The 26,286-nt window shown below is 32.3% G+C and overlaps 1 protein-coding gene across 8 annotated transcripts in view; it reads right to left on the bottom strand.

Annotated features, from left to right (window-relative positions):
• The window catches only part of STXBP5L (syntaxin binding protein 5L), a 428,903-nt gene that overhangs the window by 193,408 nt on the left and 209,209 nt on the right, over nt 1–26,286 (bottom strand). For all 8 annotated transcript variants that reach the window (XM_078066497.1, XM_078066496.1, XM_078066495.1 and 5 more), the window contains exons 8-9: nt 16,758–16,841; nt 11,853–11,976 (exon numbers count right to left, since the gene is read on the bottom strand). In XM_078066497.1, the coding sequence (XP_077922623.1) occupies nt 11,853–11,976; nt 16,758–16,841 (208 nt within the window). The remainder of the gene's footprint in view (nt 1–11,852; nt 11,977–16,757; nt 16,842–26,286) is intronic.

Below are 26,286 nucleotides of genomic sequence, written 5' to 3'. Positions count from 1 at the left end.
GGATGGGCTAAATGGGTGATGGGTATTAAGGAGGGCACTTGTGATGAGCACTGAGTGTTATATGTAAGTGATGAATCATTAAATTCTACACCTGAAACCAATTTTACATTTATGTTAATGAACTAGAATTTAAATAAAAATTGAAATAAAAAAAGGAAAAAGAAAGATTAAAGATAGAATTTTAAAAGCAGCAAGAGAGAAGCAAATAGTTATGTGCAAAGGTAGTCCCATAAAGCTATCAAGTGATTTTTCAACAGAAACTTTGCAGGCCAGAATGGAGTGGCATGATATATTCAAAGTGCTGAAAAGAGAAAAAACCTACAACCAAGAATCCTCTATCCAGCAGGTTATCATTCAGAATTGAAGGAGAAATAAGAATTTCCCAAAGAAAAGTTAAAGGGTCATCACCACTAAACTGGCCTTACAATAAGTGTTAAAGGAACTTCTTTAAGTGGAAAAGAGAAGGCCAAAACTAGAAGAAAATCACAAAAGGAAAAAAAATGTCATTAAGTAAAGATAATAGAGCAATCACTTATAAAGCTAGTTTGAGGTTAAAAGAAAAAAATAATACAGTTAATTATATCTAAGAAATTAGTTAAGGGGTACACAAAATAAAAAGATGTAATTATGATAAGATATACATAAAATGTGAAGGGAGAAATAAAGTTATTTTAGAATGTATTCACACTTAAATGACCATCAAATTAACATATACTTCTATATACTTAGAATGTTATATATGAAACTCATGGTAACCACAAACCAAAAACCTATAATTCATACACAAGAAATAAAGAGAAAGAAAACCAATCATAACACTAAAGAAAGATATTGATTACAAAGGAGCAAGAGAAAAAGAAATGAAAAGAGAACTACAAAAATCACCAGAAAACAATTGACAAAATGTCAACAGTACAATAATTACTTTAAATGTAAATGGTCTAATGCCTTCATCAAAAGACATAGGGTGGTGGAATAAATAAAAATACAATATCAAACCATCTATATGTGGCCTACAAAAGACTCACTTCAGACCTAAAGACACATACAGACTTAAAGTGAAAGGATGGAAAAAGATGATGTAAATGAAAGTGAAAAAAAACCAAAATGGGGTAACAATACTTATATCAAACAAAATAGACTTTAAAACAAAAACTGTAACAAGAGACAAGGGGACTATACAATGATAAAGGGGTTAATACAACAAGAGGATATAACAATTGTAAATATCTATGTAGCCAACATTGGAGCACCAAAAACATAAAACAAAAATATTAACACACATAAAGGGAGAAATTGACAGCAATACAATAATAGTAGAGGTCTATAACACACCACTTACATCAATGGATAGATTAGGCAGAAAAGCAATAAGGAAATGGTGTCTTTGTGTCTTTGAATAACTTAACAGAAATATGCAGAACATTCCATCCCAAAACAACAGAATACACATTCTGTTCAAGTATACGTGAAACATTCTCCAGGATAGATCACATGTTAGGCCACAAGACAAGTCTCAATAAATGTAAGATTGCTGAAATCATATCAAACATCCTTTTTGACCACAACAATATGAAACCACAAGACAATCACAAGAAAAAAGAAATGGAAAAACCTAAACACAAGGAGACTACCAACATATTACTAACAACCAATGGGTCAATGAAGAAATCAAATAGAAAATTAAAGAATACATGGGGGCACCAGGACGGCTCAGTTGGTTAAGCATCAGACTCAATTTTGGCTCAGGTCATGATCTCAGGGTTATGAGATTGGCCCTCGCACTGGTCTTTGTCCTGGGTATGGAGCCTGTTGGGAATTCTCAGTCTCCCTCTCCCTCTACCCCTACTCCTCACTCATGCTTGCTCTCTCTAAAAAGAAAAATGTAGAGGAATAAAAATGAAAAAACAGTGGTCCAAATCTTTGATGCAGTGAAAACAGTTCTAAGTGGGAAATTTAGAGCAATACAGGCCTACCTCAAGAAACAAAAATAATCTCCAATAAACAATCTAATCCTACACCTAAAAGGACTAGAAAATAAGAACAAAGCCCAAAGTTAGTAAAAGGAAGAGAATAATAAAGATAACAGCAGAAATAAATGAAATAAGACTAAAAAATCAACAGAAAAATCAATGAAACTAAAAGTTGTTTCTTTGAAAGGATAAATAAAATTGATAAACCTTTAGTCAGACTCATCAAAACCAAAAAAAGGGTAGATCCAAATAAATAAAATCAGAAATTAAAGAGGAGAAATAACAGCTGAAATTGAAGGAATACAGAAGATTCTAAGAAACTACCACAAAAATTATATGTCAATAAAGTGGACAAACTTGAAATGAATAAATTCCTAGAAACATAGAAATTTACAAAACTGAATCAGGAAGGAATAGAAAATCTAAACAGATCAATTACTAGTCATGAAATTCAACAGATAATCAAAAAAACTTCCAATAAACAAAAGTCCACATCCAGATTGAGTCACAGGTGAATTCTACCAAACATTTGAAGAAGAGTTAATATCTCTTCTCAAACTATTCCAAAAAAAAGAAGAAAAAGGGAAACTTCTAAATACATTCTATGAAGTCAGCCATATCTTGATAATAAAACCAGACAAAGACATTACAAAGAAGAAAACTATAGGGCAAGATCCCTGATGGACACAGATGCAAAACTCAACAAAATATTAACAAGCTGCATTCAACAATATATTAAAAGGATCAGTCACCACAATCAAGTGAAATTTATTCCAGGGATGCAAGGATGGTTCAATATTTGCAAATAATGTGATATGATATATCACACTAACAAAATGAAGGATAAACATGATATGATCATCTCAATAGATGCACAAAAATTATTTGATAAATTTCAACATCCATTCATGATGAAAACTCTTAATAAAATGAGTTTAGAGGGAACATACCTAAACATTATAAAATCAATATAAAACAAAAACCACAGGTAACATCATACTCAATGGTGAAGAACTGAAAGCTTTTCTTTTAAGATCAGGAACAAGACAAGGCTGTCTACTCTTGCCACTTTTTAACACAGTACTGGAAGTCCTAGCTGCAGCAATCAGACAATAAGAAGAAATAAAAGGCATCCAAACTGGGAAGGGAGAAGTAAAACTGTCAGTATTTGCAGATGCCATGACAGAAAATCCTAAGCCTCCACCAAAAAATTATTAGAAGTAATAAATGAATTTAGTAATGTTGCAGGGCACAAAATTAATATACAAGTATTTGTTGCATTTCTATACACAAATAATGAAGTAGCAGAAAAATAAATAAATAAATACAATTCCACTTACAATTGGACTGAAAAGTATGAAATACCTAGGGATAAATGTAACCAAGGAGGTGAAAGGCCTGTACTCTGAAAACTATAAAACATGATGAAAGAAATTAAAGATGAAAACAAATGTAAAGGTATCCCCTGCTCATGGATTGAAAGAATATCATTAAAATGTCCATACTACCCAAAGCAATTGACAAATTCAATGATCCCTATCAAAATGCCAACAGCATTTTTCACAAAACTAGAACAAATAATCCTAAAATTTGTATCAAACCACAAAAGACCCTGACTTGCCAAAGCAATCTTGAGAAAGAACAAAGCTGGAAGTATCACAATTCCAGATTTCAAGATTTACTACAAAGCTGTAGTAATCAAAACAGTCTGGTACTGGCACAAAAAGAGACACACAGTCCAATCGAACAGAATTGAATGCCCAGAAATAAACCCATGCTTATATAGTCGGTTAATCTATGGCAAAGGAGGCAAGAATATCCAATGGGGAAAAGACAGTCTCCAAAAATGATGTTAGGAAAACTTAACAGCAGCATGCAAAAGAATAAAACTGTACCATTTTCTTATACCATAAACAAAATAAACTCAAAATGGATTAAAGTCCTAAATATGAGACCCCAAACCATAAAACTCCTAGAAGAAAATATAGGCAGTAGTCTCTTTGACATTGGCTTTACCAACATTTTTCTAGGTACATCTCCTTAGGTAAGAGAAACAAAAGCAAAAATAAATTATTGGGACCACACCAAAATAAAAGGCTTCTGTACATTGAAGGAAACCACCAACAAAATGACAAGGCAACTTACTGAATGGGAGAAGATATTTGTAAATGATATATCTGATAAGGGTTAATATCCAAAATATATAAAGAATTTATACAACTTGACACCAAAAAAAACCCCAATCTGATTGAAATATGGGCAGAGGACTTGAATAGTCCGTTTTCCAAAGAAGACATACAGATAGCCAACATCACTTTTCAGAGAAATGCATATCAAAACCACAATAAGATGTTACCTTACACCTGTCAAAATGGTTAGAATAAAAAAGACAAGAAATAACAAGGATGTGGAGGGAAAGAGACCCTAGTGCACTGTTGGTGGGAATGTAAACTGGTGCAGCCACCATGGAAAACAGCATGGAGATGTCTCAAAGAATTAAAAATAGAAATATCATATAATCCAGTAGTCCCACTACTCAGTATTTGCCCAAAGAAAACAAAAACACTAATTCAAAAAGATATATGCACCCCATGTTTATTGCAGCATTATTTACAGTAGCCAAAAAAAAAATGGAAGTGTTCATCCATAGATGAATGGATAAAGAAGATTTTGTGTGTACACACATACACACACACACACACAATGGAATATTGCTCAACCACAAAAAAAATCATATCTTGCCATTTGTGACAATGTGGATAGACCTAGACAGTATTATACTGAGTGAAATGTCAGACAGAGAAAGGCAAATACCATATGACTTCATATGGTATTTCAAACCCAGATTGAAATACAGAGAACTGATGGGGAGCATAGGGGAGTTGGGTGGGGGATAGGTGAAATAGATAAAAAAAGATTAAGAGGTACAAACTTCTAGTTATAAAATAAATATGAAGATGAAAAGTATAACAAAGGGAATATAGTCAATAATATTGTAATAACTTTGTACGGTGATGGATGATAACTTCACTTACTGTGGTAAGCACAGCATAACATATAGGGTTGTTGAATCTCTATGCTGTACACCTGAAACTAATATAATATTGTATGTTAATTATACTTCAATTAAAAAAAAGTTAAATGTGAATTTTCTACTACACAGAGGGTAAGCATCCCAAATCCTGTGTTGTTCAAGGGTTGACTATATAATGAACTGCTACAACTCCATAATAATAATTTTAAAAAACCCAGTTTGTCACCATACAGTACACCATTAGTTTTTGATGTAGTGTTCCATGATTCATTGTTTTCGTACTGTATGGTGACTAACATAACAATAAAATTAAATTAAATTAAAAAAAAAACCCAATTTGTAAATGGGCAAAGGAACTCAATCAACTTTCTCCAAAGAATATTAGAAATGAAAATAAGCACATGAACAGATATTCAATATCTTTATTCATTAGGGAAATGCCAATCAAAACTACAAGGAGCTATTACTGCATATCTACTAGGATGGCTATAATAAAAGATAGATATTAACAAATGTTGATAAAGATGTGGAGAAGTTGGAAACCTAATATTGCTTGTGAGTATGTAAAAGCCTGAGGACTCTGGAATACAATTTGGCAGTTCCTTAAAATGTTAAATATGAGTTGTCATATGATCCGGTAATTCCATTCTTGGATATATACCAAAGAGAAATGAAAATATATGCTGGCACAAAAGTTGTACATAAACATTCACAGCAGAATAATTCAGAATAATCAAAATATAAGAACAACTCAAATGTCCATTAAGTGATGAGTAGATAAAAGCGGTATATCTACACGATGGAATATTATTCACCAGAAATAGTTAGACTTGCTATGACATGGATGAACCTTGAAAACATTATGCTAGGTGAAAAAAACCAGTCATGAAAGACCACATTTAGTATGAGTTTATTTATATGAAATGTCCAGAACAGTCAAATCTATAGAGACAGAAGAAGGCCAGTGGTTGCCTAATAATGCTGGAGGAGTAGGGATGGGATGACTATTAATGAGTATGGCATTTCTTTTGGGGATGACAAAAATATTCTAAAATTAGATTGTGTTGATGGTTGCATAACTCTGAATATACTAAAACCATTGAATTGTACACTTTAGTGAACTGAGAATTATATTTCAATAAATTTGTATTTTTTTAATAGAAGTTTAAGTTCTCTGAAGTGTAGCATAAAACTGCAGACAAGGGGTGCCTGTGTGGCTCAGTCAGTTAAGCGTCTGACTACGGCTCAGGTCATGATCTCAGGGTCCTAGGATGAGGCCCTCATGTCAGGCTCCATGCTCAGTGGGGAGTTTGCTTCTCCCTCTCTCTCTGCCCCGCCTCTCCCCCCTCCACCCTCTGCTCACGCTTACTCTCTCTTTCTTTCAAATCAATAAACACTATCTTTTACAAAAATACAAATTCTATCTTTACCATTTATCTCTCAGCATTTCTAGTTTAACAATGTTTTTTGGGATCTTAGTTTACCTTGTTTTTGTGGTTGTTAGCTCAATGACATATTAAAAAATAAATTTATTTCATTTCAGTAAGTATTTATTTCAGCAAGAATTGTTTAGGGCATCTAACCTTCCAAACTGCCTATAATTGACCATTACTCCTTGTTCAAATATTTTTTCCTATTTTCATGTTTATTTTTGCTACACATAAGCTTGTCTAATTTTTAAAACCTGTTATTTTTCTTGGGAACAAAGTGAATTTTGAATTAATATGGGGGGAGCTAACATCTTTATAATAATGAATCTACCCATGCAGACATAGGGTATTTTTTCATTATTCAGTCTTCTTTATGTCCTTTAGCAGAAATAATACCTCACTGTTATTTTAAGGTTTACATCCAGGTATTTTTATGGATGCTATTTTTTTAAATGGTTTTATCCACCCATTGTATTTTGTTTTGTATAGAGTTCTCATGTTATACTCAATAGTATTCCTAATTAGTTTTTATTTTTTAGTTGTGCAATTACATTACCAAAAAAGTAATTATAATTTTGAACTCTCTAAACTTTTAAATATCATATTTCCTTTTCAAGTCTAAATACATTGGATAATATTTTCAGGAAAATGTTAAATAACAGTGATAATTGTTGACATCTCTGTCCTGTTTCTGAACAACAATGTCACTATTAAGTATTACATGGGATTTGGTTTAAGATCATGTGTGTAGATTGCATGTGTGTGTGTATGTGTGTGTTTAGCTGAAGGCATTATAATTGAAGAATAAGTATTTGAAACCATTAAAATTTACTGTGAAAGAAAAATAATGTCTCTAATACTAGTGAAAACCAGCTACAACAAGGGCAATGTCACCACAGTGCTAATCTCAAGTGAAATAGGTACTAAAGTAAACTCGTCTGTGGTCACCCTCCCTCTTTTCCCACTACTGTTCAATAATCTGAGTTTCAGACAAAGCCTACTTTTGTAGTATAGAAAATATTGATTTGTAGAAAAATAATCTAGATATGGTTCCCCAGTTTAGAAGACATATGGCTAGGGAGGAATTGGGTAACAAAAGTATATATTCTATAGTATATACAACATAATATCCATAATATACATTTCCAATTATTAGATATGTGAAGAAGCAGAAAAATGTGAGCCATTCTTATGAACAGAGGCCAACATCAAGGCGAAGCAGATTTTGGTATCATCAAACAAAGATTTAAAGCAGCAATTATAACTAAGCTCAATGTGGAAAGGGAAAGGGGAAGGGAAAGAGAAAAGGAAGGAAAGGACTCATAACGAAAAGAGGAAATCTCATCAGAAAAATAGAAAATATAAAAAGGTAGCAAGTGGAATAAATATCTGAAATAAAAATAACTTAAGGGTTCAATAGCTGAATGAAAATTACAGAGGAAAAAGGCAGTTAAATTGATGATAGATCAATGTGAATTATCCAACTTGAAATTCAGAGAAAAAAATGATTAACAACAACAAAAAAAGAGAGGCTCAGAAACATGTGAGACAATACCAAAAATTCTACCAGTCAGGTAACTGGTGTCCCAGAAAGAGAGGTAGAGAGAGGTTGGAGCAGAAAAACATATTTGAAAAAATAAAAAGCTGAAATTTTCCCCAATTTTATGAAAGATACAAATTTCTAAATGTAAGAAGCTCTGTAGCTCAGTAGAACCCTAAATAGAATGAACTTGAAGAAAACAAACTAGGCATATCATAGTCAAATTGTTGGAAATAAAAGTTACAAAATTTTGAAAGTAGCCAGGGGAAAATGACACATTATACACAGGGGAACCAAAAGTCAAAACACCACACATTTCTCACTCAGAAACTATGTAAACCAGAAAATAGTGGAATATTTTTAAAGTGTGTAGCAACTTAAAAACAACATACACACATACAAACTGTGAACTCAGAAATCTACATCCAGCAAAAATGTCCCTCAAGAATAAAAGCAAAAAAGAGGAATTTTTAAAGGAAAGCTAAGTGAAATGATAAGTGATATTCCTGTATCTTCAGGAACAAATGAAATCATAAAAATTCATAAATATAAAATTATATTAAGAGAAATTATAAAACACAAAAGAATATATTCCTTCTAATTAAAAAATACTTAAGACTACTTAAAGCAAAAATTATAACAATGTATTTAGAAGTAATACATATAACTACTGCAAAAGTAAATAAAAGTAAATAAATATATAGGATTATGAAGCTTCTACATTTTTTTGTGAAGTGCTACAATGTTAACTCTAATAGACTGAAAAGTTAGGGAAGTATACTATAATCCCTAGAGTAACTGACCAAAATAAAAGGTCTGAAGATAAAATGCCTAAACGTAAATTAAAATGGAATTCTAATAAAAACTTTCAAATAATCCAGAGGCAAAAAGGGGAGAAAAAGGGAACAACAACAAAAAAAGACTGGACCAACAGAAAACAAACAGTAACTTGGTATACTTAAATCCATTTCCATCAGTAATTACATTTAATATTAATAGACTGAACACTCCAACTAAATGTTATAAAACTGAATAAAAAAGACCTGACTATATGCTCTCTATGGAAAACCTAATGGATGCCTAACAAATAAGCCTCAAAAATACATGAAACAAAAAGACCAAATAAAGTGAAAAGTAGATAATTCTACAATTGTTAGGAAATTTTAATACCACTTTCAGAAATTGATAGCACTAGTCAAACATCAGTAAAATCCAAGGATTTGATTAATGCTATCAACCACCTTGACCTACTTGATTTAAAAAGTATATAAAACAGGAATGAACAAAATTTCAGGGAAAAATCCAGAGTAATAGAGATTTTAACTTATCTCTCTCAAAATTGAAAAATCAAACAATAAAAAATCAGGGAGGGAGACGAACCATAAGAGAATCTTGACTCTGGGAAACAAACTGAGGGTTGCAGAAAGGGAGGTGGGTGGGGGAAGGGGTAACTGGGTGATGGGCATTGAAGAGGGCACGTGATATGATGAGCACTGGGTGTTAGACTGAACTAATGAATCATTGAACATTATATCAAAAACTAATGATGTACTTATACCTTGGCTAATTGAATTTAAATAAAAAAATAGCAGCTATCTTAAAAAAAAAACTAAGCAAAGATTTATAGTACAAAGAAAACACAATTTCAAGTTTGACCTTTGCGTAACAGGAAATGTACATTCTTCTCAAGCATAATTGGAACTTCATGGCAATTAATTGTGTATGTCTAATTTAAAGCAAATCACAGTAAATTTTGTAGAACTAGTATCATGCCATGTTCTCTGACTACAGTTAATTTAAAAATCTATAACAAAACATATTTTTTAGAAATTAGAAAACAAATGTCTAACTCATAGGTCTATGGAAAATTATAATAGAAATTAGAAAATACCTCAAACTAAATATTAATGAATATTACACATTTTTAATAAAATTAATATCAAAACTTATAGGATACAGCTAAAGTACTACTTAGAGAAATTTTTATTTTCTAAAATAAAAATAGCTGAAATGAAATGTAACAGAATGAACCTGAAGAATATGTCAAAATCACTGATATTTGCTTCAAATCATCATGAGGCAGCAGGAATTTAATCTGCTGTATATATTATGAGACACAGATGCTGATGTTTTCAACAACCTGTGAACAGAATTTCATCTCTTTCAACAGGAAAACAGAATTACAGTTGACCCTTGAACAGCATGGGTTTGAACTGTATGGGTCCACCTATACATAGTTTTTTAAGTTTTTATTCAAATTCTAGTTAGTTAACATACAGTGTAATATTAGTTTCAGGTGTACAAGCTACTCTGGAAAGCAATATGGAGTTTCCTCGAAAAGTTAAAAATAGAACTACCCTACAATCCAGCTGTTACATTACTAGGTATTTAGCCAAAGAATACAAAAATACTAATTCAAATGAATAGATTTTTTAAAATAAATATAGTACTGTAAATGTATTTTTTCTTCCTATTATTTTCTTAATAATATTTTCTTTTTTCTAGCTTACTTAATTGTAAGAATACAGTATATGACACATAACATACAAAATATGTGTTAATTGACTATGTTTATCAGTAAGGCTTCTAGTGAACAGTAGGCTGTTGACTCTGGAGGAGTCAAAAGTTATATGTGAATTTTCAACTGCATGAGGATCAGTGCCCCATCCCCCACATTGTTCAAGGGTCAAGTGTATAGAAAACAACCCAAACTGATAAATATGGATATGGTGAAACATATGAAAGTATCAAATATCCAATCAAGCCAAAAAGAACTTGTATAGAAGTTGACTGTTGAGAAGAATGGAAGTAGAAAATTTATGAATAAATCATATAATACACATACAAATAAAAGGCATAAGGAATGGGGGTAGGGGGTGGACAGAGGAACTAAACTCATCATAGAAACAAATAATTCTATCTGAGTGGGATGTATAGCAAATACCTATCCAAGGTTTCCATAATGGCAATCTTTACATGAAGCATCTTTACACTAAGTGTGTAAAAGCAAAGTAATCTCTAAAGCTGCTAGGTTAAATGTTGTAATAATTTAAACATTTGAAGGTGGAGCATGCAACAAAAAAGGGCATGGTACAAAAAAGGGCAGACCAACACAAGTTGGAATAATTTCATCTTGTGATTTATGCGTCACCAATTATAAAAAACATAATACTAAATTTTATAAATGTGATACTACAATAAGTGCTCAGAAATTATAAAATAGAATGTGTTTGATTAACTGCTAGGTTTTGACCTCTCTATTCTTACAAAAAACCAATGGTAAGAGGAAAATATGGAACTCAGATTACCACTAATATTCTCAGAAATAATATGATCATCTGAATAAAAGATATTCATTCATTTGAACTTTTTATTTTTTTCAGTTAGGTAGACAGGTAGAACATAAACCTTAAATACTTCCTTTTGATAAGGAAGATAAGAAATACAATACACAGTAAAAACCATAGTTCTCATATTTGGTGGAATCAAATAGTAGAAATGGAAATAAATGAGAGAATCTAGAAAATGCCAAAACAGTATAGGAATTAGGTCTGAAAGTCAGATCTATATAATGTCATTCTCACTACCTCCTTAACCCTGAAGACTCCTTCAGATACATCAATCATACATTATCCAATTTTTGGTTGGAAAGGTCTATATATAAGTATCACAAAGTAGGAAAGTGGATAAACAGGGAGAGGGGAAGTACAGAAAGTTTGGGGTAAAATGTGGGGATCTGAAGGAGATACAAAGAGGTATTTAGAATCAGAAGCTACATCCTATCACTTTCTTCCAAACACACTGATACCACCTGTTGTACGTCAAGTCAAGGCACTGTACTTTCAGTTTATTTCTTTTGAAAGCATACACCTTACCATGTGGAATTGTGGTCTGGAAGGGACGACTTGGGCTTTTCAGGTTCCATAAGGTCAAGCTACCATCTGAATGGCTGCACATGAATTGTTTGCCATCATGATGCCAGTCAATTGAATGGATAGCCTAATGAAATAGCAATTAAAAACAAGTAGAGGGTGAAAAAAGTTGATATGTTATAGCATTCTATATTCCAAAGGAAAAATATTCTGAGATAAAATTATTATAGCAACAATACTTAAGAAACATACATAATTGTTCTGACCCAGATGATACTATCTTTGGCTTCAATCCTCTATAGGCTTATAGAAGACTATAAAAACTCATCTCCTGAGATAAAGAAAAGTTAAGTACATTTCATAATATCATTATAGCCTAGAGCTTTTTGTTGTAAATTCTATGTCCTCCCTGTATCCTATATGATCCTTTGAAAAATTATTTATATAGAAGTAAAAGCAAGGTTATCAGAAGATAATTTCTGGAAAGGTAGAGGCTTACTTCCACTTAAAGTCGCCAATTTAAATAACAATTTACACTAAGAGCTACCAGCTGAGGGCTTACTATGTGCCAGACCCCTTGGCAAAGTACCGATATTAACTCTATTAATTTTATAAAGCAGGTATTATTTTTTCCAATTTGCACATGGTGAAATAGGCCTACAGAAACTGATATATGTGCTCAGGTCACACAATTCAAAGCCAATGTCTATCTAACTACAAAACCCATATTCTCAATCATTTTACCATATTGCCCCTAACATATATTTTTAAATTAACTTGGCAATTTAGGGTTTAAGCAAGAAGATTCAAAACTTTTTTATAAGTTTACTCTGAAGATTTGAATTACATAAAATTTAAAAGTAATTATTCCATTTTCATATATTGTTTTATTCCCAGTGGTAGCACAGTGCCTTGCATGAAGTAGATACTCAATATCTGTTGAATGAATAATTAATGTCATCACATATTTCCACACCTTGTATTCTTTCTAAATCATAAAGTTTATATAGCCTTTCAATAATGTGTTAATCACAATGAGAGAAGCCCTAGTAGACATAAAAGCTGAACAGATATATACAACATTACCCTTTACTTAAAGGAACTTTCAAAACTGCAAAATAGGGAAGACTGAAATAAATGAATATTAATTAATAATTGTTATTTTTTGGAACTTCTAACATTTAGTTTATATATATATATACGATATACTAACCTAAGATATGTGTTTAAAACTATTATTTGTTTTCTAAATAAGAAGTATTATTAGAGTTACAGATAATTGATGGCTAGAGTAATCATTAGACATATCATAAAGGATGTAGGATATGAGCTGTATCTCAAGATAAGTAAGATTTAATTAAATGAAACAGATAACATGAAACCCTGGGCTTATGTTTTCTCTCACTCTGGTCTTTATTACTAGGTAAAGACTTTTTTTTTTTTTTTTTTTTGCCAGGGTTCAGTAGAGACAGAAAGAAAACACTTGTCATCTTCTTATTTGCTTATTCTCACTTTTGTAGGTGGCTCAAGGGAAATGCCACTTCAGGCTTCTTCTATGTGTTAACTTGATGAACCTCAGTCAATTTAAAGTTCTCTCAGACTGCTTTGCTATGAATGGTATGGGCAGAGAGAGAGTCTCCAGCCCTAACCCTTCTTCCTATCTTACTGAATTTCTACCTACTAGAGAAGACAAATAGAAAAATAACAGCTACAACACAAAAGCAAAATAAGTACCATAAAAGAAATATACTTATTGTACAAAAGAGTAAGCATATAAAACCAGCTTGTTATTAGAGAGTGTCAGAGTATTACTGAAGAGCTGGCATTTGAATAGATTTAATGGATAACCATCCAATTCTTTTAATTTCATTATACCTTACCCCTTTCTTAAAAAACAACTTTAAGGGTTTACTAAAAAAAAAACACACAAATACAACTAATTCAAGAAGAATTTTAAAAGATAGAAAACAAAATGTGGAAGATAAAACACTAGCTGGTTGGTCAACTCAGCGGCTGTGATCGAGGTTCTCCAAAACAAAAAAGAGAAAGGAAACCTAAAAAGCTGGGTACCAATATGAAAAAAGGAAAAACAGCATCTAGTGAAGGAATTAAAAGGCTACCCTCATATCAAACTCTGAGAGTTTTCTCTGTGAGAGATTATTTAGAAATATTAATGTAATAAAATAAAACTTTCACAGCTAATATGTAAATTCATGTAGTTATTTGTGAAAATTATCTTGGATTTACAAAACAAAACTTTCAATTCACCCATGGCTATTCAAGGGGCTACTTTGGTAGTTGAAATAGTTTTACAGTGGCTACAGTTGAATAGGATTTTGATACACAAAAGAGGAAAGAAGGGAGTTTATGGTGAGGAATTAGCTGGAGCAAAGGCTTGAAGGTAGGAAATAAATAATACGTTTTGGAGATAGTAATATGTCTGAAGTGTGAGGAGTGTACAGAAGGATACACTGCATTAAACTAAAGGGAAAAATAACATCAGGGCCTTGAATCTCATGTAAAGTAATAAAGCCTTTGTATTGTTGATAATTGGGAGCCATTCAAAGGTTCTGAGGTAGAGAATTACATGACCTATGGCTTAAAATGATAATCTTATTAGTAAAAGATATACTGAAAAGGTAAGATATCAGAGGAAAAGCAATTAGTTAAAAGGCTACCATAGTCTTTTAGGAAAAATATAACAACCTAGACTAGACAATTGAATGTGGGAATGAAAAAAGAAGAAATGAATGAAAGACAACATAAAAACAGAATTAAGAGACTATAAAACTGATAGCATATGATATATAGAGGAGAAAGGATCAAATATGACTCTGAGGGTTACAAACAAATAAATAAACAAAATTTTAAAACTGAAAAAGAGAACACAGAACAAGGTTTAGGTCTTGAAGTGTAAATTCAGTGCCAATGAGATATTTATCTGGGCTTATGCAACAGATTTTTAGATACACAGATCAAGAGGTCAGGAGAAAGGTAAGGGTGAGAGATCCAAGGATTTTAAATTTATTAGAATAAAATTAATATTTGAAATGATGGGAGAAGATATAAATGTAAACTGGAGGTGAAATGAAGAGGGTGAAGACATAAAATCCTGAAGAGTATCTATAATTTAAAGGAAAGTAAGGAAAGAATCAGTGATAGAGAAAGGAAGGGTGAAAAGTGAGGTAGAAAGACAAAAACAAGGGAAGAAACCATTTTAGGAAGGAGGGGCTGATGTAAAGACACAGGTTTAATGAGGAACTTAAAAGACTATGAAGGGATCACTATGTATAGTAATCAAGAGATCTTTGATAACTTATTAGAAACCACTTCATAATAGTATTAAGAATTATTTCTAAATATCAGAGGTAAAGTGCTAAGGAAAGTTTTAAAAGTTTGGCAGTAAAATAATGTATATAACTATCTCCATTAAAATGATAGGATATATAACTATGCATCAAAGTAAATAGATTATACGCATATATACATGTATAAGTCAATATTTAAAATTATTTCTAGGTATAAAGTAGATATAGTGTAGTACTCGACTTAAACATTGCTAATGCTTATTTAAACACTTCATTGCAAAATTATTTTTGCTCACTTTTTAAGATTAGAAGTCTTTCTTCTACAATGTTTTAGGTTAAAAAAACCTCTGGATTTCCTTTTTAGATGACCTACTCTATTTCCAACTAGCTAAATACTCAGATAATATTTGTACTCTTATCTAGCTACTAGCTTTGAGAGAGGAATCTAATATCATCTTTGTACTTTGTATATTTAATAAAAGAAAAATCTAGCTTAGCTTCCCAGGACCTTCTTTCCTTATGATTCAAAATGCCCTAGAAGTTCATCACAAAGAGCATAATTGTAAGACATCACCTGCCAGACAGTATTTTTCACCAATGACCAAATTACCCAGTTGCTATATCATTTACCCCTGAACTCTTTGTCACTACGAGAAGTATCTTATATATACCATAAAATCTTAGTTTGCCAGAACTATTAAGAAATGAATTGGGGGTGTGTATAGCTATGAGATACCCGAAGGCATATATCTTTAAGCACCAAAACTGAAAAAGTCAACTGTTATGAGGGGATGGGAGGTAGCACACAAAGTAATGTGTTGTTTTTTAAAAATTTTTTCTTTCTATTTATATCAGTGTTGCCTTAAATTCTGCATTCTTCTCATATAAGTGCAGGTGATACCAGACAATGATTATTGACTGTATTTTCTTCCTCTTTCTCCCTACTCCACCATTTTTAAAATTGAATTTAGAGCTTACATGATCACCTTTATTCCCAAAACTATAAGAGGTAATTACCCTTTTTCACTTTTTGCCCCAGGCTATCTTCACATTAACTTCTTCTGAAGGGGGATATCCTTAATGGCCTAGAATCAACCTTGGAACAACTAAAGTAAAAACCTAACCAAATCTCAACTATGTACAATAAAACTCACTTTAAGATCTTACCCTTATTATTAAGTATTACTATTTACAAAATCAATCTTTATTCTGAGATAAGGCCTTTCGAACTGACCTCTTAAAAGAGGTCTGCCACAGAAAAAGAATTTTCTAAGAAAGGTGTGAATAATGTTTTAGAGATCTTAAGGATAATGAGGCAAGACATAATAACCATGTAACCTAATGGAAGGAAAAGGATAAGTAATAAGCATCAATGTATATTAAGATGCCAGAAAGGGCCCAAAAATAGTCAATCAAGGCAGAATTCTCATTCAGGAGAACGATCCAGAGTTGGAACTTGGGCAAATGCCAACACGCAGTATGAGACACTGGGTCAGACCCAGTTAATGATAAAAATATTGGTAATATACAAAGCTTACAAGTAGAAAACAGGCACAAAGTCATAATACTCTTTTAAAATATTTCAGTAGAAGTCACTTACCTCATCATAATAAACTCTTAGTTCTGCTCTTTTAGACTTCAAGTCCCAGAATACTACAGTACCATTTTCATAACCTATCAGCAGCTGGAAAACATTAGAATAATCATTTTTTAATTCTAACAATTTTAACTTGCTCCGAATAAAGTTTAATGTTAATACAATAAAGTAAAATCATATCACATAATACAATTTTATTTAGAATGCCAATTTTTCCAGAACCTGAATATAGATTTCCTACATTTTAAAAAAATGGCAAATAAACTCTACTTCAATAAATATTTACCAATGAAATCGTCCTCACTCCCAATTTCCAAGAGAAATTGAGGAAACATGTATATATATATATATGAATGCAAAAATAAATAAGAAAAATTGGAACAAAAGAAAAATGGGATAGAAAATGAAGATGAAATAAAGGATGAAATGGGATAAGTTTAATAACCAATGTATATGCAATTCAGTCCTATGCACTTAAAAAGTATGGCCACAAATTTGGCTTCTAATTTCTTTATATCAAGTCCCATTTTCTCTTTGACTTATGTCCATATTTTAAACTGGTGATTTATGAACCCTCAGAAGTTCACAAGGTATTCTAGAGATTCACATCATTAAAAATGGTCGATATTTATAAATCAATAAATAAGACAATAAAATACATGGTTTCATTTTAAAATAGAAGTATTTGAGAACAGATAATGATTAATAGATGATCATATTCAAGACTCAGTGAAATACTGCTAGCCATGCTGACGATTTTTATGTCATATAATTCTGACTTATAATTTGTAGTTATATTTTGTTAAATTTACTCTATCATTAGTTTAAAAAAACAGAAAGGATAAGAAGAGGCCAGTGTTCAAATAATGATAATATTGCCCATGAATCTGCTTTCAGATGATTTTCTTGAAATCCATTAGTAGTATTTCTCTGATGAAAATTCTTATGCTGTGCATAAAAATGTTTCAATAATTCCAAAACACTAGTGGTAAAAATAGAAAATAGAGTGGTGGTTATAAGCTACTCCTATACAGCATCCTGAGACCTAATTAGTTACCTCAACATTTTATAACAGGACACAAAAAAATGACAAAACTAAATGAGCTAGTTTTAACAGGAAATTTAAAAATTTCAACAGGTCATGAAATCAATGTATATTTTTGAAGCTATAACATATTTAAAGATTTTATTTTTATTATTTTTTATCTTTATTTTTTAACTAAAAATTTTTTTGAGTATAGTTGATCCAGAATGCTATATTAGTTTCAGGTGTACAACATAGTGATTCAACTTCTATGTTATTCCATGCTCACCAGAAGTGTAGCCACCATCTGTCACCATACAACTTTATTATAGTATCATTGACTATATTCCCTATGCTGTGCCTTTTATTCCTGGGACTTACTCATTCCATAACTGGAAGCCTGTATCTCCCACTCCCCATCACCCATTTTGCCCATTCCCTACCCCTCTCCCCTCTGGCAACCATCAATTGTTCTCTGTACTTATAGATTCTGTTTTTTGTTTATTCATTTGGTTTTTTTAGATTCCACATATGAAAATAATCATATTTGTCTTTCCTAATCTGATTTATTTCACTTAGCATAATACCCTACTGGTCTATCCATGTTGTCACAAATGTAACAATCTCCTTTTTTTATGACTGCATAATGTTCCATTGTGTATATACACCACATCTTCCTTATCCTTTTGTCTATTGATGGACACTTAGGTTGCTTCAGTATCTTGGCTATTGTCAATAATATTGCAATAAACATAGGGGTGCATATATCTTTTTGAATTAGTGTTTTTGTGGGGTTTTTTTTGGTAAATACCCAGTGGTGGAATTATTGAATCATATGGTATTTCTATTTTTAATTTTCCGTGGCAACCTACTGAATGGGAGAAGATATTTGCAAAAGATATATCTGATAAGGGGCTAATACCCAAAATATATAAAGAACTTATACAACTCAACACCAAAAAACAATCTGATAAGGGGTGCCTGGGTGGGCTCAGTTGGTTAAGTGTCTGCCTTTGGCTCAGGTCATGATCTTAGGGTCTTGGGGTTGAGCCCCACATCAGGTTCCCTGCTCAGTGGAGTGTCTGCTTCTCCCTCTCCCTTTGCCCCTTCCCACTGCACATGCTCTCTCTCTCTCAAATAAATATTTTTTTTAAAAAGCACAATAATTTGGGGGTGGAGTCTTTTGGGTTTTCCATTTAAAGCATCATGTCATCTGCGAAGAGAGAGAGTTTGACTTCTTCTTTGCCAATTTGGATACCTTTTATTTCTTTTTGTTGTCTGATTGCTGTTGCTAGGACTTCTAGTACTATGTTGAACAATAGTGGCAAGAGTGGGCATCCTTGTCGTGTTCCTGATCTTAAGGGAAAGGCTCTCAGCTTTTCCCCATTGAGGATGATATTTGCTCTGGGTTTTTCATAAATGGATTTTATGAAATTGAGGAATGTCCCCTCTGTCCCTACACTACAAAGAGTTTTAATCAGGAAAGGATGCTGTATTTTGTCAAATGCTTTTTCTGCATCAATTGAGAGGACCATATGGTTCTTCTCTCTCCTCTTATTAATGTGTTCTATCACATTGATTGATTTGCAAATGTTGAACCACCCTTGCATTCCAGGGATAAATCCCACTTGGTCATGGTGGATGATCCTTTTAATGTACTGTTGGATAAAAAGCTTCTGCACAGCAAAGAAAACAGTCAACAAAACAAAGAGGCAACCCACAGAATGGGAGAAGATTTTTGCAAATGACAAAGGGCTGATATCCAAGATCTACAAAGAACTTCTCAAACTAAACACCCAAAAAACAAATAATCAAGTCAAAAAGTGGGCAGAAGACATGAACAGACACTTCTCTAAAGAAGACACACAAATACTAACAGACACATGAAAAAATGTTCATCATCATTAGCCATCAGGGAAATACAAATCAAAACCACATTAAGATACCACCTTACACCAGTTAGAATGGCAAAAACTGACAAGGCAAGAAACAACAAATGTTGGAGAGGTTGTGGAGAAAGGGGAACCCTCCTACACTGTTGGTGGAAATGCAAGTTGGTACAGCCACTTTGGAAAACAGTGTGGAGGTGCCTCAAAAAATTAAAAATAGAGCTACCCTATGACCCAGCAATTGCACTACTGGGTATTTAGCCCAAAAACACAGATGTAGTGAAAAGAAGGGCCATATGCACCCCAATGTTCATAGCAGCAATGTCCACAATAGCCAAACTGTGGAAAGAGCTGAGATGCCCTTCAACAGATGAATGGATAAAGAAGATGTGGTCCATATAAACAATGGAATATTACTCAGCCATCAGAAAGGATGAATACCCAACTTTTACATCAACATGGATGGGACTGGAGGAGATTATGCTAAGTGAAATAAGTCAAGCGGAGAAAGTCAATTGTCATATGGTTTCACTTATTTGTGGAACATAAATAATAGCATGGAGCACATTAGGAGAAGGAAGGGAAAAATGAAGGGGGAGAAATCGGAGGGGAAGATGACCCATGAGAGATTATGGACTCCGAGAAACAAACTGAGTGTTTTAGAGGGGAGGGGGTGGGGGGATGGGTTAGCCCGGTGGTGGGTATTAAGGAGGGCACATATTGCATGGAGCACTGAGTGTTATACACAAATCATGAATCATGGAACATTACATCAAAAACTAATGATGTACTGTATGGTGACTAACATAATAAAATTAAAAAAGAATTAAATAAAAATTTAAAAAGCACAATAATCTGATTAAAAATGGGCAGAGGACCTAAATAGACATTTTCCCAAAAAAGACATACAGATGGCCAACAGACACATGATAAGGTACACAACATCACTAATCACCAGGGAAATGCAAATCAAAACCACAATAAGATATCACCTTACACCTGTCAGAATGGCTAAAATAAAAAAGAAAGTTTTCATTATTAAAGCACATATAATAAATTTGAAAATTGATTTGACAAAAACATTGAGCTTCTTTACATACTAAATTAAATGGCATAATGACTTGCTAAATTCAAAAAGTCAAAATTAAGTGTAAACTTCAAAAATATTTGTTAAAATAAAATTTATATAGCATCATAAATACTGTACTATTGTGCATTTTAACTTCAAGTCAGCTCTTTTTTACATACTAGAGAAAATGATGTATCATTAAACCAATTCCTATGGAATCCAGGGAAAGATTTGTAAGTCTAAAAAGTTTGCTAAGTTTCACTTAGCAAGAGAATGAATAATATGACCTTTCAAAATTTGAGCCCTAAGATGTAATGAAATAAAAATCTAAAATCCTATTATATTTTTTCATAGAAACATCTGAAAGATGTTAGTTGTTTTGTTTATAAAACATTACTAGCAATAACCACAGTAAATAACAAAATATAAACTACCTAACCTCAAAATGTCATACATTATTGAGATAACTATACAATATTATGATATAGGAAGTATGAAAAAATATTAGAATCACTTAGAGAATTGAGAAAGAGAAAAGAAGCTCCTGATATCCAGGAGACATCTGACAAGGTCACTCTGTGACCATGATTAAGACAAAAACAAGATCACTCTGCAATCATGTCTGACCACATCAAAACATGGGTATCACCTAGGTCACAAAAATATATTACATATATTTTTACATAATTATATATTATACTCTTATATATATATAATTTCAAAAATTTATCTCTCACAATAGAATTCAAATATTGTGAAGGCAAAGAAGTAAGGTGACTTCCTAATTACTATATCATCAGGACCTGGAACAGTATCTGAAGAAAATAGGTATCTGATAAATATCTGTGAAATTAATTATTAAATACCACAAAATCAAAATCACAGATACTATATTCCCTAAAATCTATGAAGTAATATTTGAAGTGATTAACAAAAATATTTTGGGAAATAAAAAATATACTTCAAAGTAATTATGGTCAAAGAAGAAATTATAAGGAAAAGTATGAAACAGAACTGAACAAGAATGCCTTATATTAAAACTCTTCAAGAGGGAAATTTATTATTTTATAAATGCATATGAAAAGAAGAAAAATTTTTTTAAATAAATTTCTTTTATCAGGAATAGGTGTTTTTTAATAAATATGTTTGTTGAAGAATACATAGAGAAAAGCACACAAATTATAGATGTCTTTAATGAATTATGAAGTTGAATATACCTGTGAAACTACTACCTGGGTCAAAAAATATAATAGAAAAACAAGAAATAGAAAAAAAAATACAAGATACACAGAAGCCTATTTCATACCCTTAACCAATCAACATTCCCATCTTCTTTTTATCCTCTTTTCTAAAAGTAACTACTGATACTGGTATCTGTTTTTGAATTTTATATGAGTGGAATTATACATTTATCCTTTTATACAATTATCCTTTTCTGTCCTGCTCCTATTTCTAAACATGATATTTATAGCAGTAATTCATTCACTTTTATTATTGTAATAGTATTTCATTGTTTGGGTATGACAATACCACAATTTATTCATTTTACAGGTGATATAATAACATTACTATGAACAAATTTGTATAGGTCTTCTAGAGAATATATATATGAGTTTCTGTCAGGTATATACTGATTCATGGAATAAGGGTATGTTTAACTTTAATAGATAACTGCCAAGCAGTCTTCCAAAGTGGTTGTACCAATTTTGATTTCCATAAGCTGCATATCAAAGCTCCAATTCCTTTTCATCTTTTTTAAATAACTAATATTGTTAATGGCTGTACAGTGTTAAATAGGAGTATGATAGGCATCTTTGTCTCATTTCAGAATGCAGGAGTAAAGCTAATTAATTCATCATTAAGGAGGATATTTTCATAGTTCTGGGTAAATAAAGTTCAGATTAACAAAGTTCCTTTCTTATAGTGTAACAAATTTTTATCACAAAGTTGATTTTTATCAAATACTTTTCTATCTTTTTATTGTCATATACTTTTTTCTCCATATTTGTAAATATGAAAATTCCATTGATTTTTTAAAATTTTTATTTAAATTCAAATAAAATTTAAATTTAAATTGCATACAGTGCAATATTGGTTTTGGGAGTAGAATTCAGTGATCCATCACTTACATACAATATCTAGTGCTCATCATAACAAGTGCCGTCCTTAATAGCTATCATCCATCTAGCCTATCTCCCCACACCACCTTCCTTTATCAACCCTCAGTTTATTCTCTATTGTTAAGAGTCTCTTATGGTTTCTTTCACTCTCTCTCTTTAATTATTAAATACCTCTCTCTCTTTTGTTTGTTGGGAGATTTTTTTTTTATTACTGATTCAATTTCTTTGCTTGCTATCTGTCTGTTCAAATTTTCTACTTCTTCGTGTTTCAGTTTTGGTAGTTTGTATGTTTCTAGGAATTTATCCATTTCTGTATGTTTCTAGGAATTTATCCATTTCTTCCAGATTGCCCAATTTGTTGGCATATAATTTTTCATAATATTCTCTTGTAATTGTTTGTATTTCTGTGGTGTTGTTTGTGATTTCTCCTCTTTCATTGGTGATTTTACTTATTTGGGTCCTTTCTCTTTTCTTTTTGATAAGTCTGGCTAGGGGTTTATCCATTTTAGTGATTCATTTGAAGAACCAGCTCTTAGTTTTGTTGATATGTTCTACTGATTTTTTTTGTTTATACATCATTTATTTCTGCTCTAATATTTATTATTTCCCCTCTTCTGCTGGATTTAGGCTTTATTTGTTGTTCCTTTTCTAGCTCCTTTAGGCTAAGGTTAGGTTGTATATTTGAGACTTTTCTTGCTTCTTGAGGTAAGGCCTGTATTGCAACATACTTCCCTCTTAGGACTGCCATTGTTGCATCCCAAAGGTTTTGGACAGTAGTGTTTTCATTTTCATTTGTTTCCATGTACTTTTTTATTTGATCTTAAATATCCCGGTTAACCCATTCTGTAGTAGGATGTTCTTTAACCCTCATGTATTTGTGGTTTTTCCAAATTTTCTTGTGGTTGACTTCAAGTTTCATAGTGTTGTTGTCTGAAAATATGCATGGTATAATCTCAATCTTTTTGTACTTGTTGAGGCCTAATTTGTGACCCAGTAGGTGATCTGTTCTGGAGAATGTTCCATGTGCACTCAAAAAGAACGTGTATTCTGCTGCTTTAGGATGAAATGCTCTGAATGTACCTGTTAAGTCCGTCTGATCCAGTGTGTCATTCAAAGCATTTTTCCTTATTAATTTTCTGCTTAGATGATCTGTCCATTGATGTAAGTGGGGTGTTAAAGTCCCCTACTATTATTGTATTATTATCTATGAGTTTTTTTATGCTGATTATTAATTGTTTTATATATTTGGATGCTCCCAAGGTGGGGGCATAAATATTATCCATCTTGATGGATAGACCCCTTATGATATAATGCCCTTCCTCGTCTCTTGTTACATATAGTTTTTGTTTTAAAATGTAGTTTGTCTGATGTAAGTATGGCTACTCCAGCTTTCTTCTGATGTCCATTAGCATGATTGGTGGCTCTGTATCCCCTCACTTTCCATCTGCAGGTGTTTTTAGGTCTAAAATGAATCACTTTAGGCAGCATATAGGTAGATCTTGTTTTTTTTAATCCATTCTAATACCCTATGTCTTTTGTTTAGAGCATTTAGTCCATTTACATTCAGAGTGGTTATTGAAAGATATGAATTTAGTGTCAATGTTTTACCCATAAAGTTGGTGTTCCTGGTGCTTTTCTCTGTTCTTTTCTAGTCTTTGTTGCTTTTGGTCTTCTTTTTCCTCACTCAAAGAGTCCTCCTTATTATTTCTTGCAGGGCTGGTTTAGTGTTCACGAACTCCTTTAGTTTTTGCTTGTCTGGGAAACTTTATCCTCCTATTCTGAATGACAGCCTTGCTGGATAAAGTATTCTTGGCTACATATTTTTCCCATTCAGCACATTGAATATATCCACTGATTTTGAAAAGTTAAAACAATTTTATATTCCTGGGATGAATGCAAAGTTGTTGTATTCCTTTTTGTCTTCTCTTTGATTCCTTTTTTTTTTTTTAGATTTTATTTATTTATTTGACAGAGAGAGACACAGCAAGAGAGGGAACACAAGCAGGGGGAGTGGGAGAGGGAGAAGCAAGCTTCCTGCTGAGCAGGGAGACAGATGCGGGGCTCGATCCCAGGACCCTGGGATCATGACCTGAGCCGAAGGCAGATGCTTAACGACTGAGCCACCTAGGCGCCCCTTCTCTTTGATTCTTGATCAGACTTGCCAAAGATGCATCAGTTTTATTGGTATTTTTTAAAAGATTTATTTATTTTAGAGAGACAGAGAGAGAGAGAGAGTACATGGGGGAGGGGCAGTGGGAGAGGGAGGGGAAGTAGACTCCCCACTGAGCATGGAGCCCGATTCAGGGCTCGATCTCTTGACCCTGAGATTATGACCTAAGCTGAAACCAAGAGTTGGACACTTAACTGACTGAGTCACCCAGGCGCCCCAGTTTTATTAGTATTTTTACATAATTAAGTTTTGTTTTTGCTAATGTACTATATGTTTCTTTTCTATTTCTTTTACTTTTTGCTCTCATATTTTATATTAGAATTCTCTAGAGAAATAGAACCAATAGGATGTATCTATACAGAAAGAAATTCATTATAAGGAATTGGCTCATGGGATTACAAAGGCTGACTATTTCCTGGATCTGCAGGACTAGCTGGCAAGCTGGAAATCCAGAAAACCAATAATTTAGTTCTAGTCTGAGTCTAAAGGCATGAGAACTAGAAGAATCAATGGTGTAATCCCAATCTGAAGGCCATCAGGCTCCAGATCCAGGAAGAGTTGATGTTTCAGTTCAAGCCCAGAGACAGGAAAAAGTTGAAGTCCCAATCAGCCTATCTTAACTTGAAGGATGGTCAGCCTTTTGTCCTATTCAGGCAACTGATTAAATGAGCCCCACCCACATTATGGAGAGCAATCTACTTTACTCAGTCTACTTATTTAAATGTTAATCTCATCCAGAACATCCTCATAGAAACACCCAGAATAATATTTGAACAAATCTCTGGACACTCCACAGTTCAGGTCATGTTAACACATAAAATTAACCATCACATCTTTATTATCTTTCTTCTAGTTTCTTTGAGTTTAATTCAGTATTTTTCTATTTTTACACTAAGATCATTGATTTACTGCTTTTCTTCACTTTAAAAAAAAAATCTTAACAAAAGCTATATATTTCCCCTAAGCACAGCTTTAGCTACATTCCACAAGTTTTTGACATATCATAGTTCTATTGTAATTTAACTTAAAATATATTCTAACTTCGATACTGATTTCTTCTTTGACATAAGTTATGCAGAAGTGTAGCGCTTAATTACTAAGCATTTAGGAGATTTCCTATTTATATTTTATTAACAATCTTGCTAAATTCTCCAGGTTAGAGAATATATTGAATATTATAATTCCAAGAAATTTGTTGAAACAGGATTTATGGCTCAACAAATGTACAATTTTGGTAAATACACCATGTACACTAGAAAA

Source organism: Halichoerus grypus, chromosome 1, assembly GCF_964656455.1.
Source record: "Halichoerus grypus chromosome 1, mHalGry1.hap1.1, whole genome shotgun sequence".
Taxonomy (NCBI): domain Eukaryota; kingdom Metazoa; phylum Chordata; class Mammalia; order Carnivora; family Phocidae; genus Halichoerus; species Halichoerus grypus.
Note: the sequence above shows the minus strand (reverse complement) of the source record. Positions and strands in the feature narration are given on the sequence as shown.